Source organism: Macaca thibetana, chromosome 7 (genome assembly GCF_024542745.1).
Source record: "Macaca thibetana thibetana isolate TM-01 chromosome 7, ASM2454274v1, whole genome shotgun sequence".
Lineage (NCBI taxonomy): Eukaryota > Metazoa > Chordata > Mammalia > Primates > Cercopithecidae > Macaca > Macaca thibetana.
Genome location: NC_065584.1, coordinates 89,787,332 through 89,807,300, shown reverse-complemented (window position 1 = coordinate 89,807,300; position 19,969 = coordinate 89,787,332). Strand labels below are relative to the sequence as shown.

At 38.6% G+C, this 19,969-nt stretch overlaps 1 protein-coding gene across 5 annotated transcripts in view; it reads right to left on the bottom strand.

Moving 5' to 3' along the window:
• Window positions 1–19,969, bottom strand: part of LINS1 (lines homolog 1) — a 28,908-nt gene that overhangs the window by 7,226 nt on the left and 1,713 nt on the right. For 3 of the 5 annotated variants that reach the window (XM_050800137.1, XM_050800140.1, XM_050800141.1), the window contains exon 2: window positions 81–577. The exons of 1 other annotated variant lie outside the window; for it this stretch is intronic. In XM_050800137.1, the coding sequence (XP_050656094.1) occupies window positions 81–479 (399 nt within the window). In that variant the 5' untranslated portion in view covers window positions 480–577. The remainder of the gene's footprint in view (window positions 1–80; window positions 578–19,969) is intronic. One more of the 5 variants, XM_050800139.1, reaches the window with a different exon arrangement.

The following is a 19,969-nucleotide window of genomic DNA, read 5'->3' as shown; positions in this document are numbered from 1 at the left end:
CAATTAACCACTATTGCTGAATGTTCTTAAAAATTTTATTTTTATTATATTTAGATCTTTAAAAAAAACAAATGGCTTACTAATTTAGAATCAACTTTAGCTGATTCTAAGAGAATTTTAATTATATCTCTGTATTTCTCCTTTGCATGGAACTCAGTTTTGACAGACAATATCCGGGTTGTCATCACTTTGATCACTGTTAACTGAAGGAGCATTACTTCTCTGGAACTGCTCATCAGAGAGCTGGTCTTCAAACATGCAGGTGCTACAGCAATGGGAGCCACACCGACAGAGATAGGCTGATGCCTGCCCTGGATACCATAGGTGTTTGCCCATTCTAAGGAGGTGGCTGTAGGGCAATCTTGATCTGAAACTCCTGGGTTGAGATAAAAGATGTAATCATGGCTGTCATTTTCAAGTGTGACTCCAAGAAGTACCTTCTTGTATAACTGTTCTAAAACTTCACAGAAAACTTTCATTTTGACTTTCAAAATGTTTAAGAAGGTCAACAACTCCAAGTTGTAAACATTAAATCTCAGAGGTGCAATGAATCTCTAAGATGTTTCTTCAGTGAAACCTAAAATAGGAAAAGTAATAAAAAAATTCTAAGTGCTATACACTTATTACAAGAGAAAGCAACTGTTTCCACTTAATCACCAACTCTCTCAAGTTAAAGGGTATGCTGACTGCTTAATTTTTAAAATGGAAAATTGTAACAGGAACATTATTTCAAGACCTTAACAATGAAATGTATGCTTTCCACACAGATTTGAGAGCATAAAATTATGTTTAATTTTAACACAGCAGAAACTTGAGCTTCCCTCTAACAGTTTTCAATGGCTATCAGGGTTTCTTAATCTTGGCACTATTAATATTTGGAGCCAGATAACTTTGTGGTGGGGAGCTGTTTTGTGTATTATAAGATGTCTGGCAGCATTCCTGACCTCTACCTTCTACACGCCCAAAGCACTTCCCACCTGACCTGCCAGATTTTGACAACCAAAAAAATGTCTGCAGACATTGTCAAATGTCCCCTGGGGGACAAAATCACACCAACTGAGAACCACTGAGCTAATTCAAATTCACTAACCTTCACCTCCAATTTATAGATAAAAATTTAAAGTTAGACTGCTATATGGTCAAACTAGATTATGGCTATTGCCAATGAAATTCCAACTTAAAATGCATCAATATCAGAAGCAGCAAGTAGTTACTATAGAGGGAGTATGGCAAGGAAAAACTTAGGACTTTGGCATAAGCAAAAGAGATTACTGAATACCATGACAATGGAATGCTGGAGCCTCTGGGAACAATCTGACCCTGGGGAGGAAGGGGGTTTTGCTCCTTTCATTGCCTTTGAGCTATTTCACACCTCAAATAATTCTTGTCCAGAGATATGTGAATAACTGTCTGACAAAGAGGCAACCCTCTCCCTAGCGGGAAAAATCAGTTTTGCTTCCATCTGTAAACTCATTTTAACATTCCTTCACTCTACATAGATTTCATGGTTTTCTTACTGCTCCTTTAAACAGGTTGTGCCTGGTTCCCTTACTAAAAAGGTAAATAAAATCTTTGATACGTGGTCATTTTATACGGGTTGTGATTTTGCACTCTTGAAATTTACCCTTTAACAAAATTACAGACTTCTCTGCCCTGACCCATTTATAGACACCCTTCCCATCTTCAACTTCCAAAAGACTTCGGAAGGCTACCACTTATACTGGGTCTTCCGTCTACAATATGGCCCACTAGCCTAGTCTTGGTCTTTAATGGCTGGCTTCTTCCCGATTTAGCCTGAATTTCAATTGTTGATTACTCCACAACACAAAGCTGCCCTGTTTTAGTCCTTTCATGGAGAAATAAATATTAAGAAACCTATAGATTTTAAAGTTATGAATGAAACTTTTGATAAGTTTTCTCTGAATCACACTTTCAACCTGTGGTATGCATCCCATATGATTTATTAATACAAACGTTCATAATGTTGTTCCATCTGACAGTGTTACACTTTATCTTAGCCCTGAGTGCTCTCAGAAGGCCAGAATGGATAAGCACCACACCCTTTTTTAAACCAAGAAACGGTTAACCAGAAAGGACCAACTGAAATACAATTCCCAAATAGGACCTACTTCTACCCTTCCTTGATGACTCCCGTTTTATTAATCCCTACCTTTTCTCCTTCCTCTTCAAGAGGTTTCCCATTAGTGAACATTCTCCCTATTGCAACTGCCTGAACAAAATAATCTCCTTAATTGCCTGATATATCATCTGTCACACATCAGAAATTAGGTCTTCATGTTCCACCTCAAAGTCTAATTCCATTGCACTTACTTTATATTTTAGTTATAATACTTCTTTTCAAACTACTGATACTATAAAACAGAATATTTTGTTTTAATTACTATCACATGCTCAACTCTTTTAGTAAAAATTTCAGCAACAAATGGAATTATTTTTATTTAAATGCTATAGCAATAAAAATACTTCCAATAATATTCTTATGGGTCACTAAGTCCTTAAATTTTACCAAAATGAGAATGAAATTGCTATCTGACCCAGTTTCAACCCACACAAAGGGCAATTTCATATGGCTCAATCATTTTAGCACACCAACCAAAGTGAATGCCAGTAAATAAAATATTCCAGGGGGTTGATGGGCTGTTTTCTCTCATGGTGGGACCCAGGTTCTTTGGTAAGAGTGATTGTGAGAAATTAGACTGAAAGGTTGTAAACTTTAAGAAATGCAGATTCAAAATGAGCCTTTAGAGACAGAGGGGGGGAAAAAAAGCATTGGGGTTATGAGAGGAAGAAATAAACTCAGTTTCTTCCACTATTCTCTTACAACATGCTTCTGACCTCAGATGTGTGAAGATTTCTCCCCACCAGCCAGTAAGCAAACAAAGCAACTCTGCACAGACCACTACTTGGGCATCCTCCAATTCAATTCTACATTATCTACCTGGGGATACCATCAGATCACACAGATTGAAGACTGAGCCACAATTCTAATGCCAATTGCAAGCCCCAGGATGTTTCACCTGTGCTTCTGATCAACTGGCTCTAAATCAGAGTTCCCCTGACTTCTCCTTTGGGTTTGATTAATATGTTACGGCAGCTCACAGAAATCAGAAAAACATAACCATAAATTCTTCCCTCCCCTACTCGACTGGCTAAGGACAAAAGAAGCCCACTCAGGCTCCACATCCTATCATTACAGTTCATGGCTGTCACTCTAGTGGAACGAGAAGCATGGGAAAGCGTGGTCTTATCAAATTATACAGATGCTGAAAGTTGGGGATTACACCCAGGTATCAAAGGAAAGCTCACAGCAAGCCATCACCTCTGGAGGAAAAGTATACAAAGCAGCACCAGTTTCCACCTAAGGTCAGAGACGTCTGATACTCTAAGATTGGACTCCAAAGGGGAACAACCCACGGGGATCCTCTGGACTTCAATCTCTACAAAGGGGATGCCCTTGGCAGAGGTTCTGAGGTCTAGTACTAAACTCTCCTTAGAACTTTCTCTCATAGTTGCAATACTGTTTGGCCCCAATATTGTTTGGAATCTGGAGTTTGCCGTTGAATGGGAAAGTGGGATGGTGTTGCATGTATCCAGGCTTTTGTGCTGCTGTTCTAAGCAGAGGGCCTGGTTAATGTGTGGTGCTCTTGTTTGGAACTGTTTGGCCCCAGTGTCCTTTGGGGTCTGGTGAGGTTTGGCGTTTAAAAATCAAACTGCCATGGAAAATGCTTTACTCGAAATTTTGGTTCACAGCCTTCATGGGATTATTTATTGCGGCAAACGAAGTAAAACCGGTGAGCTTGTATTGCTATCTCACGGCTAGGGTTCCAAGCTATTGGATCTTGGTTCGTGTATGTGTATACATGTCTAGATGTGTTTATTTGTATGTACATTTGTTGTTATATGCTGTGTTTACTGAACTGACTTATAAGAGTGCTCATACATTAACTAAGTCTAAGCAATTTTTAAGTTCACGTGACTTAAGTATAACTTTACTAAACAAGCTGGCTTTAAAATTACTGGTAAAATAAAAACAAATGCCAGAACTATCAGCATACATTTTTTTGTCTGGTTTTATGTTTGTCTTCGCTAGATATTTTGAGATGTCAGCGTTTGGCATAGAAGATTATAAAACTATAAACCTAGCCAAAACAAAATGATCTTGGTTAGCGTGACTTTTTTTTTTTTTGACAAATCAGAGAAATCTGTGAAAGGAAAATATCTTGGGCCCCCAAAATCACTAAGCTAAAGGGAACATTCAAGCTGGGAATTGCTTAGGGCAAATGTGTGTCCCATTTTACTCAAAGTCATCCCTCTGGTCATTGAGATAAATGCATATCTGATTGCCTCCTTTAGAAAGGCTAATCAGAAACTCAAGAGCATGCAACTGTTTGTCTCTCACCTACCTGTGCCCTGGAAGCCCCCCCTCCCCACCCCCCTTAGAGTTGTCCCACCTTTCTGGACTGAACCAATGTTCATTTTACATACCATGATTGATGTCTGATGTCACCCTTGTTAAAACTGAAAGAACTGAGCACAGTGAATGGGATAAATGTTTTAGGTAAACTTTTTGTGTAAATTAAATGCTTTGAGTTATTTTTGATGCTCATTTAATATCTGGGTCATTTCCAATAAAGAAAGGGATGTGATATGGGGAAGTATGTTTCTAAATTGTGGAACTGTTCTTATCTATAAATGCCCACACTGATGGTTCAGAATTTCTTGCTTTTTGGGGTTTCACACAAGTTTTAGGTTACTAAGGATAAGAATTCTAGTTAACACATAATTCTGTAGATAATATGTGCTGAAAAGTTTATATTACTAGTAGAAACATAATAATTTTGTTTAATTCAGAAGTTATCTAAAAGTTAGTTCAGATTACAGATTTGAAAAGGTTATTTATGAAATACCGTAGTAAGAAACCAGTAAGTAGTGGAGAAAGATGTGGAAAAGGTTTAGATAATAAAATATTCTTTAAAACCTGATAGAGAATTGGAGACATTTGGCTAATTAATGTTTTCAGTTAAAGCTCTTAGTCTTGATTAAAATAAAGTAAGTATTGTAAAGAAATGCAGCCAGGTTCAATGGCTCACGCCTGTAATCCCAGAACCTTTGAAGGCCGAGGTGGGCAGATCACGAGGTCAGGAGATCGAGACCATCCTGGCCAAAATGGTAAAACCCTGTCTCTACTGAAAATACAAAAATTAGCTGGGCGTGGTGGCCCGCACCTGTAGTCCCAGCTACTCGGGAGGCTGAGGCAGGAGAATTGCTTGAGCCCAGGAGGCGGAGGTTGCAGTGAGCCAAGATCACGCCACTGCACTCCAGCCTGGCAATAGAGGGAGACAGTGCCTCAAAAATAAAGAAAATAAAAAAATTTTTAAAAAAAGCATTAGCAGTTTGGCAATTCTTTAATATAGTTAAGCCTGAAGCTGGATTTAATGTAGAGCCAAATTTCACATACGTGCACGCATTGCTTCACACTATGTTTACTGTTTTGCATGGATAGTGCTGGCACTGAAGTACTTATTGGTCATGTGCCTAGAGTGAATTTCTTGATTGCACAGGATGTATAATGATACTGGTGAACTTAAGGAAACCGAATTGTGTAACAGTAACTAAATATTCATTATGTGGGTTTTTTGGGGCCCTGGGTAACACTGTAGCCTCCAAGATAGACTCAGTAGGAAAATTTATGGTTGGTTTTCTGCTTCTTTGTGCTTCTAGTTTTCATTTGCTGTTTATTCTCCTCTGGGCTTTGCTGGTGTATGCATATATATAAAACCAGGATTTTTTAAAGTTCCTAAGTGGAAGGCTTTTATTTGGTTCTGTGGGTATTTTGTTTCCTATGGGTTTCTAGAAAGTCATCATTTGTCCCATTTATCTGGAATTCCTAGGCTACCTTTGTTGGGCCTACAGGAATTAATGGAGCACACCAGCTTTTTAATCTTAAACTAACTTTTTTGGAGTTTAGGCTTCCTGATACTTTAAGTGTCTTGATTATACTTTTGTAAATAGAATTTGAGTCATATTTCTCACTCTGCCTAATTTCTCCAAAATTTGGAAACCATTTGTGAATATTCTTAACTCATGTGAATGTGTTTGTTTGCATTACAGTTGACTAGGGTCACTAGGGTTGCTTAGGGAGAAAGAGCCCAGAAATCTGGCATGCCATCAAAAGGGCAAGAATTTCTTAGTAGTTAGACTCTGGCCTCTCTCTCTGTGCAAACTGGTTAAATGAAAGGTAAATGTCACTGTTTATCTCCTCTATAAAGTTTTAATTAATACAAAAGGAATTCTGAGGCTGGTTGTAAGCTGTAGTGAATCTGGTGTGCTTTGTGTGTCTTCCTGTGTTGTTGTGTCATAAAGAGGGGTACCTTAGGATAAACTGTGTGTGTAGGGCCCCAAAAGCCCACTGTTCAAGATGGCCCAGCAAATTGGTCAGTCATGTCCTTGGGAGTTTGACCTTGTAACTATGTGGCTGTACTTTCTCTTTTCACAATGGTGGCCCGGTTTAGGGTTCAATTCCTGGCTCAGGGAATGAATCCTTTATGTTATACCTGTGTATTTATATGCGTTGTATGTATAATATAAAAGAGCTTTAATTAACTGGTTAATTAAGAGCTTAAATCAAATATTTTGTCAGAAAAGTAAAAAGTGTAATGCCTTTCATTTAGTTCATGTGACTTAAGTAATCTCTGGGAAATAAAGACAGTTTTAAAGAGTATTGGTAAAATAAAAATATCTTCACAAATGTAAACATTTGGTCTAAATTATGCAGGTCAGATATTAGGTTTGCTAAATGCTTTAAGGTCACAAACTGCTTCTTTGACTTTTAAAAATTCCTTAATTTACTCTGGAGCATTAGATTTTAGATGAATCTTGGGGACATGTGAAATGAGCCATGCCCTCTAGCTATGCAAAGAAGGTTTTATATAAGAAAGGATCTTGTATGATAAATTCTTGTCCTAAAGTAAAATAACTGCTAGTTTAAAAGAGGGATGTTTAGGACAAGTCAGAAAGTCCAAGCATGTAATAGATGGTCTGTGTAAGTCACGAAAGAATTTATGAAAAAGAATTTATGCAAGAAATGTTGTACAATTTAAAGGTGATTAGGCCTCCTAAATGCTTTGTAAATGCCACTATGACTCTTAACTGTACAATTTGCCTGTTTTACAGCTAGGTAGGGCCTGGGACACATGGAGTTAGACACTAGAAAGAGTCAGACTTTATCCGCATTTCTTTCTGGGTTCTAGGCGCCTCACACCTAGTACTTAATTAAAACCCCAAACTTATCAAAGTTTTCACCAAAAGTAAAAGTCACTAAGAGTTAACATTGTAACATGTAACTGAGACTACTGAAGAAACAGTTTTACATGCAAGGTGTGTAAGAAAAGTGAAAGGTGTTGTTCATAAAAGACTATAAGAAAGCATGGGAATGTACATTTTTGCCTAGTTTAAAGGGTTAAAAAACAGAAATAACTAAATTTCCTTGTATAAAGCAGCTAACACAACTAGAACAAGAATGAATTAAATAGTTTAAGAAAATACTTTTTGTCAGATTTTCATGTTAAACCAGCTAATACTGAAATTGTTTAGATATACATTATGAATGAACTCCATGATCTAAGTCAAATTACCTTATGATAACCCATCAGTTACTAGTGCTATGCAGCTAATTTGGAGAAACAACTGGCATTCAAGAGGATATAAGTCTAATATTAACTAAGCATGGACTCACTGAGAACCAGGATGGTCACCTTGTCCTTTCCAAGTCCTTAAAGCTTTTATTATTAAAAGTTCTGCATTCGATGACTCATCACAGAAAAGATAAAATGATCCAAACTGAATATACTGGTGTGGTGACTTACAAATTACTGAAATAGTTTATAACCAATGTTTGGGCCCATATTCCTAGGAAAACAATCAAAGCTTCAGGTACATTTGGTCACCTGATGGGCCATCTAAACATTTTATAAAGTGATTTCATTCAATTGTTATTTTCAATGCATGTTTTCTGGTTGTATAAAAGCTCTCCTATGCAAGAAGGCTCATGTTATAAAACTAAGACATTATACCACGGTGTATTTTCACCAGGTAGAGAAAGTTTTTTATGGTTCACTGAGGACAATCAACCCCTTCACAATCTAGAACCTAAAGATTAGATCTTCTGAGAACGTCAGAGAAAGATTGTCCTTGCCATCCGCATTGCAGCAAAATTTTGGAACCCTGAACTTTGGGTTCATAATCTCACAACTGAGGAGGGTCCCTCCACACTCTTGGAGCTGTACACCCACAGGAACCCTTAAGATAAAGCTAACCAAGGAAGTCTCTCCCCAGAAGAACATGGCATCCTTGATGTGAACAGCTTTTCCCAAGATCACAGATCAAGACTTCTATTATGAGCCTCTTACCTTTGAATATTTTTTGTTTATGCCTCTAAGAACAACAGAAATGAAAAGGGGGTCTGTTGTATGCACTTATGGGGTACACTTTTATTTGTGAAGGATTTTGCTGCCAGCCTCATATATGAATAACCTTATACTTTGACAGATAAAATATGAAGGTCCAATGCAGGTGAGAAACTTTAATGGTACACACATTGCCTCATAATCAGTCAGAAAGAGAACATTGGTTCACTCCTCTTAACCCATATCACGAGTTAAAGAGAACATTGCTAGGAGGCATTCAATCTTCTAGAAGGGCATCATTTGTTAGGTCCTTTTTCCATGGCCCTTTTCCATTGCAAAAGAAGCAATAATTAGAAATGCTTCCCTCATGATAGGCTGTATAACAGATTCTTCTGTAAAGGCTACAGTTACACAACAGACTTTAAATTCCCTTGTTAAAGTTATGATAGAAATGGCTGAACAGAGGAGCTGCTGGCACTTGTGGCCTATGGAGAAATACATCAAATGAAAAGTATAGAGATTCATTGTAGGGCATTAACAAAAAGACTGCTTGGTTAAATGAGTAGGCTCTTGAGCTCATTCTTTGATCTATTTGATTCTAGGTGGTTTGGTTTATGGGAATCCCGGGTAAGAAGCATACTCCAAACTCTTGGTATTATCCTCCCGATAGTCGTAACAATGGTCTTGGCCAGGCGTAGTGGCTCATACCTGTAATCCCAGCACTTTGGGAGGCCGAGGCAGGCAGATCACCTGAAGTCAGGAGTTTGAGACCAGCCTGGCCAACATGATTAAACCCTGTCTCTACTAAAAATACAAAATTAGGCAGGCGTGGTGGCACACACCTGTAATCCCAGCTGCTCAGGAGGCTGAGATGGCAGAATCACTTGAACCCGGGAGGCGGAGGTTGCAGTCAGTCAAGATCGCACCACTGCACTCTAGCCTCGGCGAAAAGAGCAAAACTCTTGTCTCAAAAAAAAAAAAAAAATAATAATAATAACAATAATAGTTTCCCTTGTGCACTGTATTTCTTAAAGGTTTTAAATGCTTGCACACAGCCATCTCTAGAATGTCAAATGGTCTGTTTTCAACTGGAATGACAAGAGCTGAAAGAAATGTGTGAACATGAGGACACCATAACCTATGAATCACACACTGAGACCAGAAACCCAAAATGAAGGTAACTGAGAGAGGTGCTAAGGCCCTAAGTTTTGGTCACACTCTCACCTAAGTGAGAATCTGACCAAAAGGGGGAATTTTTTAAACAAAATTATGGGAGGCCATTGTTTTGCACTGAACTCATGCACTAAGCCCCAACAAACCAAACCAAATCAAACCAAAATGGAGTCGCTTGCATTAAGACATTAAGGAAACACATAGATCCTAGAACAGACTAGGTTTTGTTTTTCTCCTACAAATCTCTAAAAAATGTTCCTGGAAGCATAGGTATCCACTACCTGAAGTTCTCATTAAATCTTTTAACTAAATTCATTTCCTCTCGCCTAGAAACCATCAAGCTTCAGATGATCATGCAACAAAGGTTCCAGCCAGTTCCAGACACTACTCCTGGTCATCAAGAAGCTACCCTGCCTCCACTAGACAGAGTGGGGCGAGAGTTCCGTTGATTTCCAATAGGTAGGGACTATGCCCCAAGCCAGCATGAAGCAGTTACAGAAGACAGATCATCGGTCTCTCTGCCTCCATAAAGATTTATGGGGATCACATCTTTCTGGGGGGAATGAAGCAAAATAGGGTCTGGAGGTAGGAACATAAGGCTAATTCACGCTGACTTTCTAGAACTAAATCAAATGGAAACACTTCACCTATGAAGTATCCTCTCCATTTACATAGCACATAGAGTAAGTAAGTGACTTGACTTTACCCTCTTCATTTACATAAGGCATCACCTAGTAATCAATGGAAACCTCTAGAGGGTATGTAAACGCCAGAAAATTCTGTAACGGGGCTCTTGAGCTTGGCCCACTCCCACCCTGTGGGGTGTACTTTCATTTTCAATAAATCTCTGCTTTTGTTGCTTCATCTTTCTTTGCTTTGTTTGTGTGTTTTATGTGCCTTTCCTTGCTTTGTTTGTGCTTTCTTTGTTCAAGACGCCAAGAACCTGGACACCCATCAACTGATAAAACTTCCGGATTTTTACGGAGGCTTCCTTACTTAGGCATGGTTGATTAAATCACTGGCCCTTGGTGATAAACTCAACCTCAAGTCCCTCTCCTCTTCCTGAGACTGGGGATAGGGCTGAAAGTTCCAACTCTGAACAAAGGGCTGGTTCCCTCCCCGCAGCCAGCACTCCATCCTGTAGCCATCTAGATGGTCCAAAAAAAAATCACCTCATTCACATAAGGTGGGGTGTGCGAAAGGTGTTTATTATAAATAACAAAAGACTGCCTTTGACCTTTAGTGCTCTGAAGCTGTTCTTGAGCTGCTTCAGGAACCCAGGACAAAAGGCCATATATTTACTTTAACAGAAGATCAACTTACTGTTCTAGTCCCATAGGAAATAACAGGCTTAAAGGAGATGAGCCTGGAATCTTAGATGGAAATCAAAATACATTCATCTTAGTAATACAGGTCACAAATGCCAAGGGGCCAGGCAGCTAATGAATGAATGACGACAATAGGTGCTAGGCTGTTTTCTATTATGATCAAGCATAAACCCCTCTTAATTACACTGTCTTTAAAATAAATGTCTGTGGGTAGCCCAGTGGAATTGAAAATTGCAGTTTGTGTGTGTTTTTTAAATCAATTGTGGTATTAAAGGAAAGGATAAATCCTTAAGAAAACAAACTAGGGGATTTAACTGACCACAATTTTTTCTGAAGTGGATGCTCTGAGGTTTGCACATCTCATTCTGCATTATCATGCTGGCCTGGGGGAATGTGTACTCTTCAGACAACAAGCTTTTAAGAGACACCAACAAACCCAAGTGTCTGAGGAAGGGTTCACAGGATGCTGACAGGCTTTGAGGCCATCTATATATGATAAATGAGAGATTTTTCTAGCCTGGAGAGGAAACAAACAATTGGGGCAGTCTTACTAGGTAAATGAAGGGGCAGTGCTTCTCTTAAGTGTTTTCTCTTGGCAGAGGAGCTGAAATCCCATACCACGTGGCCTAAGGGTGACCCATATTAAGTATAAAATTTGTCTGAAGCCTCTATTAATTAAGTTCTGTAAACTATTTGAATTTTGCATTATATGCCTAATAAAACCATGTGTTTATTAATATAAAATAACATACTTTCTACCCATCTTCACCAAAATTGCTGTGTTAGGAATACGAATCGTTATTGAGTACCTATTATGTACCAGATACTGCTCTAAGTGAGTTTCACAAAAACTTTATGGGGGGGGTACTTAATTATTGTACCCATTTTACAGATAAGAAAACTAAGACAGAGAGCTGTTATGTCACAGAGCTTAAGGGGCAGAGTCAGGATGTGAAGCCAGAAAATCTATTATCAGAGCCTGTGCCCTTCACCACTCCACCACAGCGCTCTTCAAACTTCCACTGGTGCTCCAAAAGCCCAGGACAAGAGTTCAACATTGGACCTCAAATTAAGTAGTAACTTATACAGCTTAACTGTTCACATTGTAAAACAATATCAGTGCTCAGAATCATTTTCACACGCCATGCAAGATCTAAAATCAAGGTCAATTACTATGCAATTTCCCAATATAAACTAAGATTATTTTTTTCAAAAGATACTCAGCAACTACAGGTTGAAAGGTGAATCAGGACAACCATTTGACTGAATTTTTAAAATTATATAGTCACCCCTCGGTACCTGTGGGGGATTGGCTCCAAGACCCACCAAGGATACCAAAATCCATGGATGCTCAACTCCCTGGCAAAAAATTGCATAATATTTGCATATAACCTGTGCACATCCTGCCATATACTTTAAATCATCTCTATATTACTTATAATATCTAACACAATGTAAGTAATGTATAAATAGTTGTTACACCGTACTGTTTTGATTTGTATTATTTTTATTATCATATTGTTATTTTTAATTTTTTCTTAATTTTTTTTTTTTTTATCTGAGGTTGGTTGAATCTGTGGATGTGGAACCCGTGGATCCAGAGGGCCGACTATAGTTCCATTTAAGCCCCAGAATCAATAGGCCAGCATGGTAATCAGACCTTCAGGGGTCTCTGATTTTGGTTAATGATCATGAATCTTGTGAGATCAAATGCTGTTGGTAGTGCTACTGTCAGTGACATGGTTTTCTGGAATTGTGAGTTTCTGAACAAAACAAAGAGCAGTTGTCCCTCAGGATCCATGGGACATTTGTTCCAGGACCCTCTAAGCATACCAAAATCTACAGATGCTCAAGTCCCATATATAAAATGGTGTAGTTATTTGCATATAATCTATACACATCGTCGTAGGTATTTTAAATGATCTCAAGATTACTTAAAATATTTGACACTGTACATTGTAAACGCTATGTAAACATTTGTTACACTGTATAGTTTAGGAAATAATGACAAGAAGAAAAAATCCAAACATGTTCAGCGCCAACTCTGAGCACAGGGCTGGTTCCCCTGGCAGTCAGCACACCATCCTGTAGCCAAAAATTTTCCCCAATTCCCTAAATACTTTTGATCTGGGGTTGGTTGAATCCAAGGGAGCAGAACCCACTGGAATGGGATCCGTGGATATGGAGGGCTGACTGTACTTTTAGTGGCTGTACCAAACCCAGCAAGCTCCTCGTGAAAAATCAACTATCCACTGTTCCTCCTCAGGCATCAACAGTTCATCAACATTAAAGGCACTGTGAATAAAGGTGACTATGACCTTGATTTTGCTTTCTCTAAAATAATTCCAACCTTTTACAAAAATTAACCCTAAATTGGTCATGGCTGTAAAATTTAAGCTTTTAGAAAAAAAGTGTAGGAAAAATCTTAGGGATCTGAGGCTAGTCAAAGCATTCTCAGACTTGACCATAAAAGCATGATCCACAAATGTAAAAACTGATAAACCGGAACTCAGCAAAATTTAAAACTTGCTCTGCGAAAAACCCTAAGAAGATGAGAAGACAAGCTACAGACTTAAAGAAAAACATTTGCAAAGCACATGACTAGTACCTAGAATATACAAAGGACTCCCAAAACTCAACATTAAAAAAAAAATGAATTACAAAATGGATCACAGACATTTCACCGAAGAGGATATAAAGACGGCAAATAATCACACAGAAAGATGCTGAACCATATTAGACATTACAGAAATAAGAATTAAAACTACAGTGAACTACCACTACAAGAAGAGCTAAAAATGATTCCAAATGCTGGGAAGGATGCTGAGAAACTAGACCTCTCTTACACTGCTGGTGAGAATGTAAAATTGCACATCCTCTTTGGAAAACAATTTGTGGTTATCTTTAAAAACTAAATATGCAACTGTCATATGACCCAGCAACTGTGCACCTGGGCATTTACTCCAGAAAAATGGAGACTTATTCACATAAAAACCTGTACCTGATGTCCTTCAGTAAATGAATGGTTAAACAACCTGTGGTCCACCCATACCATGAAATACTACTCAGCAATAAAAAATGAAAGTACCTTTGATACATTCAACAACTTGGATGGTTCTCAAGAGAAGTACATTGAGGGGAAAAAAAGCCAATCTCAGAAGGCTGCATACTGTATGATTCCACTCTTGAAATGACGACATTAAAGAATGGAGAAGAGAGCAGTGCTTGCCAGCTGTTAGGGAGGCCACTCTCACTTGGTGGGAAGGACTATAAGGGGTGACGTAAGGGATACTTGTGATGATGGAACTGGTGGAGGACACGCTACCCTACATATATGATAAAGTTGCACAAAATTAACTATACACATACATAAATGAATAAAAGTAAAACGGGAAATCTGAATAAGCTGGTGGATTGTGTTGGTGTCAATATCCTGGCTGTGATATTACACGATTGTTTTGTAAGATGCTACCATTAGGGCAAAGTGGGTAAAGACTATATAGTATCTCTCTGTATTAATTCTTTTATATTATTCACTGCTTATGAATCCATAATCATCTCAAAATAGTTTAATAAAAAAATTTCAGACGTCAGTCTTTTGATTCCTAGCATTAATATGTATAGGATTTCATTAGTATCAATTAAAATATAAATAAAATATACTTGAATTTTGATTTTAAAGGTCTCTAGACCTAAAACTGAACAGAACGGTATCTAAAAATGTTAAGAGTATTTTCTTACAGAATATTAAGAGACAGGGTCACACTATGTTGCCCGGGCTGGATAGCAGTGGCTATTCACAAAGGTGCAAGCATAGCACACTACAGCTTCAAACTCCTGAGCTCAAATGATCCTCCTACCTCAGCCTCTCCAGTAGCTGAACTACAGGCGCATGCCACTGCACTCAGCTGAAATACGAAGAACGTCTAAGTACACTGTCTACTCGTTAGAAAACGCTCTCCCATCACTTAATTTTGAAATTATCAAAGAACAAGCTCCTAGTAATTTTATCTTTGTTTTTATGTGACCAAAAATGCCACTACTTTTTAGGACGTTTTCTTTAGATAAAGTCTATGTTTAAATTCAGAATACAAAAAAAATCTAGTTTCATGGTCAATATTAAAAGTAAAAAAATTACTAGTTTTCATAATATGATGTGGCTACTATACAGACTAATAGACTGGAAAGTCAATAGTGGGCCTTCCCCTAATTCAACAACAGGTTCAAATCTGACCACAGCCCAAGAGGATACTTAATCTATTTTGTTCCATTAATGGAGATGCAATGACACTTGAAGCAGAAGTTGAGGCACTCCAAAACAAGGCTGTCTTCCAAGATTCTGGTTCCCTCCACCAATCAAAACTGCATGAATTTTGACAGAAAAAAATAAAATGGGTCTGGTTAGACAAGAGCACCTCCCTCCCCTATTAAAAGAAGTGGGGCAGATATCTTCCAACAGCATGCCGTGTGCCAGTATCTTCCCTTTAGTTCCATTCTTCACCCTCCTCAGTGCCCCAACAGGCTCCAGGAGATTTGGAGTGGGAGGGGCCGAAGGCAGGCTGGACTTTCAAGCTCCAGCAACTGCCAGCTCTCCTTACCTTCAGGGCTAAAGCGGGTGCTGGTGGTTACTGGCCCTTTGCTCAAACTGTGCTATGCACTTGACAGGTTTATGAAAGCAGACTGCAGGGCCCTACCCTAGGAGTTTCCCATAAGATAGTTCTGGGGTGGGGCCCAATAATTTGTATTTCTAACAAGTTTCCAGGTTACTTCTGAGATAGTGAGAACACAAATTCTGTCACATGTTTGTAAATTGTCTTCCTATTAAACTCTTGTCTTAGGACTCTGAAAGAGGCCAGATTTTTTTGGCATGAAGGAAGAGCCTGGCAATCAACTTATAGATAAAAGACTTAATGCTTAAAAGCATTTTTCTGTCAAAGTGATATACTGGTAACAGCCTGATGATACAGGAGCTAGAAATTATTTAGACAGATAGTGAGGGTAAGAGAGTCCTCAGCAAGGCTTCCCTTTTAATAAAAAGCAGCCCCCAAATCATTTCTTTTCTAACAAAAAGCGGCCTGAAAAATCAAGCTGCAAGCATAGATATGCAAGCTAAAAGCCTGCATAGGTGAATGCCGGCAGCTATGCCAATAGGAAAGGGCTACCTGGGGACCAGGCACAGATAAGAATGTAACAAAGAGGAAGCCTGCTGCAATTGGTTAAATCCAAGCTGGCCAAAACCTTGACCGAATGCATACTCTTGGCTGCACTATGCCCCTATTACCATAAAACTTCCCTGGGGAAACCTCCCACTCCCTGCCACATACCTGAAGCCATGACAGTTCCAGATTAATCACATTTAGTCAAGAAAAGGGTGGCACCCTTATTCGGGGAACTGCCTGCCCATTTCCTGTAAACCTTCTCCTTTTATTATAGAATACTTTGTGCCTTCATCATGCCTATCTGTGTAGTGAGCCCGGACCACATTACATGCCTCTTTTGAGCATATCCACACTCCTCTTTTGAGTGTGTACTTTCACTCTGTAACAAACCTACATTTTCACTGTGGTCTCCCTTTCAAATTCTTTTGTGCAGAGAAGAACCTGACCTGGCCTACTGGCAACAGTATCTTTCTCAAGGAGCTCTATTATGTGACCACTCCAAAGGCAAACCTTTTTTTTTTTTTTTTTTTTTTTTTTAAACATAGCACAGATTAATGCTGGACATTAGAATCATAACGTGTTCATACTAGAAAAAATCTCAGAGATAATTTAGAGATAATTCTCAAACTGCAGCATCAGAATTCCCTGAAAGGCTTATTAGAACACAAATGGCTGGGCCCACTTCCAGAGATTCTGATTTAGTGGGTCTGGGGAGGGCCCAAGAATTGAACCAGGGACTATGCTTTGAGAACCACTGTGCAATCTACTTGATTTATTGATGAGGAATCTGAGCTCCTTAGGTTTTTATCATATTATGCTAATGCTAAGCATTTTTTTAAATAAATGGAAACTCTCCAATGTATCAATATGAATGATACTTTTCTACACTTAGTTGCTAAATTATGACCATATGTTTTAAGTGGTAGTTCAGAATGAAATATTTCACAGAAAGGTTTTCCTTAGTCTTCTCCTTTTCCAGTCTATGTCTTGTCCCTTTTCCATCTGCCCCCACAAACCCACCACCAGTGGCAGGGTAGCGTTTAGGAACTGTCTATAGATGGGATACTGTCCAGATTTTACTGAACTCCTAAATTCTGTATGCAGACAAGATGTGATTTTTCAATAGATAAAATGAGATTATCTATCTACCTCAGATAGCAGCATACTCAAAAATTTGCAAAAATCAACTGGCTTATATGTGAAAACACCTATAGAACCCAAGTAGGAGGACTTCGGTATGTCTTTATTTATTAACCTTGAAAGGTTCCTTCCAGCCTCTGGGCCTTGACATAATGTTTCTCCTTCCGCCCACTTTCCCTTTTGTTTTAGACTTAAATATGACTTTCATTGGCAGGGGTAGGTCCTCCGGTGATATTCTGTCTTCTAGTTCTGGTGCCATATCTTACAGAATGTGTCACAATTACACTTTAACAATCTGTGCAATGATTTGTATGATTTACTAGACTGTAAATTCTGTTAAGAGTTGTCTGCTTGGTTCTTCCCCAGCTCCTAGCACAGCATTTGATACACAGTAGGTACTTGTATTTGTGGGATACATTCCTAGCTGAAGATTAATTTAGTAGCGTATATGTCTCAATCCTAAAATCAGTCCCGAAGTATATTTTAGTACCATTTTGATCTCAAAAAACTTTTAAAATACCATGTAATATTTTAAGTTCTGAATTTTAAATTAAAATAAAAATGTAGTATCAAAAAACTATAAACAGTAGTATCCATAGCAGGGATTAAGTTCTGAGCTCGTTCAGTCTTTACCGTATTATACATCTGACAACGTACTTGACAGAAGCAACACACATTGAAGTACCATCTTAAAATGGTTGTGGTAGAGTACAAATTAAAACTACCCTGGAAGACCAAAATCCCTTAAATTAGCAGGGCAAGAACTATAAGGAACTCAAAAGCCTCCAGTTAGCTTCCTTTCTTTCAGCATTCTTTTTGCTGTGATGACTAAGGTCTGAAATATAATTTGTCTACCCAGCCCCATCTCCTTTTCTGCCAGGTACAGCTGAACTAAGTTGGGCTAACAAGGCAGAAAATGGGCTCCAAACTTTGCTGCATCTGTCTTTCTGGTGGCCCTCTTTATTACACCAAGATCCCCAGACACGACCTGCAGGCCCAGAACAGCCTACTGCCCAGAACAGTGCCTACTGCCAACTAGAGCATAAACTGCTCGTTCTCTCCACCACCAAGTGCTTTATGGGCCAGGACACAGCCTCCTGGGCAGTGGTCCTTGACCTTGGAATCTGACCTTGACACCGACATCACTGGATCATTAGGAAAATCCATGAGCCTTTGACTCCCTGGAGACCAGCTAAATCAGAATTGCTGCAGTGGGGCTGGGGCATTTTTCCAATGATAAAGTCTTTTTCTACTCAAGAAATAAACTCAATTCTGATTGAGTCAGGGTTTCATGAATTAAGCTTCCTACCTACCCCAAATTATTTCACTTATATGTTGTAAGATGTTCCCATTTTTGTGAGTTTTGTATGGTTAACTAACATGGGAAATGAAGTATATCTGTTAAAACCTAATCAATATTAACTTGTTAAAAATACTCCACAATCTAAACCGCTTTTACATCAATGAAAAGTTTGTTTCAACACCAGAGGATAAAAAACAAATCAACAAAAAGTTATAAAAATTAGCAAATCTGATAGCACCAATTCAATAAAGCAATTTAAAATCATCTAGTAGCACATTCTGTAAAACTTTGACAACATGATGTTACTTGGTTATAATATAATCATGTACTTCAATCATTTGAAAAATGGTTGTTTAACTCAAAGGCAGGATTTTAAATGAAAAACAAATGGCCAGAAATACAAAGAACTAGGAATTAGGAGACAACTCTGTTTCTAGGCTCTTCACCAACAAGTTCTTAGCCCTCCATCTCTCTACTTAACCATCATTTAGCAAACACACCATATGAATTGCACGGGTGCCGAGTCTGCTATAAGAATGAATATATTCTCCACAACAATTTACATATTTATTCACCTCTTTCTGCCTCTTTTTCCTTCTTTTTGGAGTTCAAAACTTCTTGAGTCTATAATTAGTAAATGTTATAAAACTGAACATATATATTATATGTGAACTGTTAAAAAACAAAATTTGAGGCAGGGCACAGTGGCTCACACCTGTAATCCCAGCACTCTGGGAGGCCGAGGTGGGTGGATCACCTGAGGTCAGAGGTTCGAGACCAGCCTGGCCAACATGGTAAAACCCCACCTCCACTAAAAATACAAAAATTAGCTGGGTGTGGTGAAGCACACCTGTAGTCCCAGGTACTGGGGAGGCTGGGGCAGGAGAACTGGTTGAACTTGGGAGGTGGAGGTTGCAGTGAGCCAAGATCGCACCACTGTACTCCAGCCTAGGCGACAGAGTGAGACTCCGTCTCAAAAACAAAAACAAACAAAATTTGAACAAATTTAAAGATGTAATCGGCTTTTATTAGCAATTCATGAATCTGGCAGCATCTCAACTGAAAATTTAGAAAAGGTGTTCTGATTAGCTGAGCAGAGGTGGGCTGAAGAGGGTTGAAGAAGCAAAAAGAGAATAAAAGACAGACTGGTCATTTCAAAGTTACTTTCCTTATAGAGACAAAATGGAGGAGAGACTTTTTTATCACGCTGGCTCAGGTAAGCCAGGCCCCCTTGACTCCTTGCTGTGTATCTTCTGGATTTTTTGACAACTGGCCTATTTCTAAGTTGTTTGATTATGTGGCAGCTAGCACCAGCAACTCCATTCTGATTTGGCCTGGTCTGTTGGGCCTAGTGCAGGAGTTTAATCTAAAACAATGGCTTCCTATACATTTCATTTAACAACACTAATAAAATACCGCTTTTATTTTATTTTTTACATT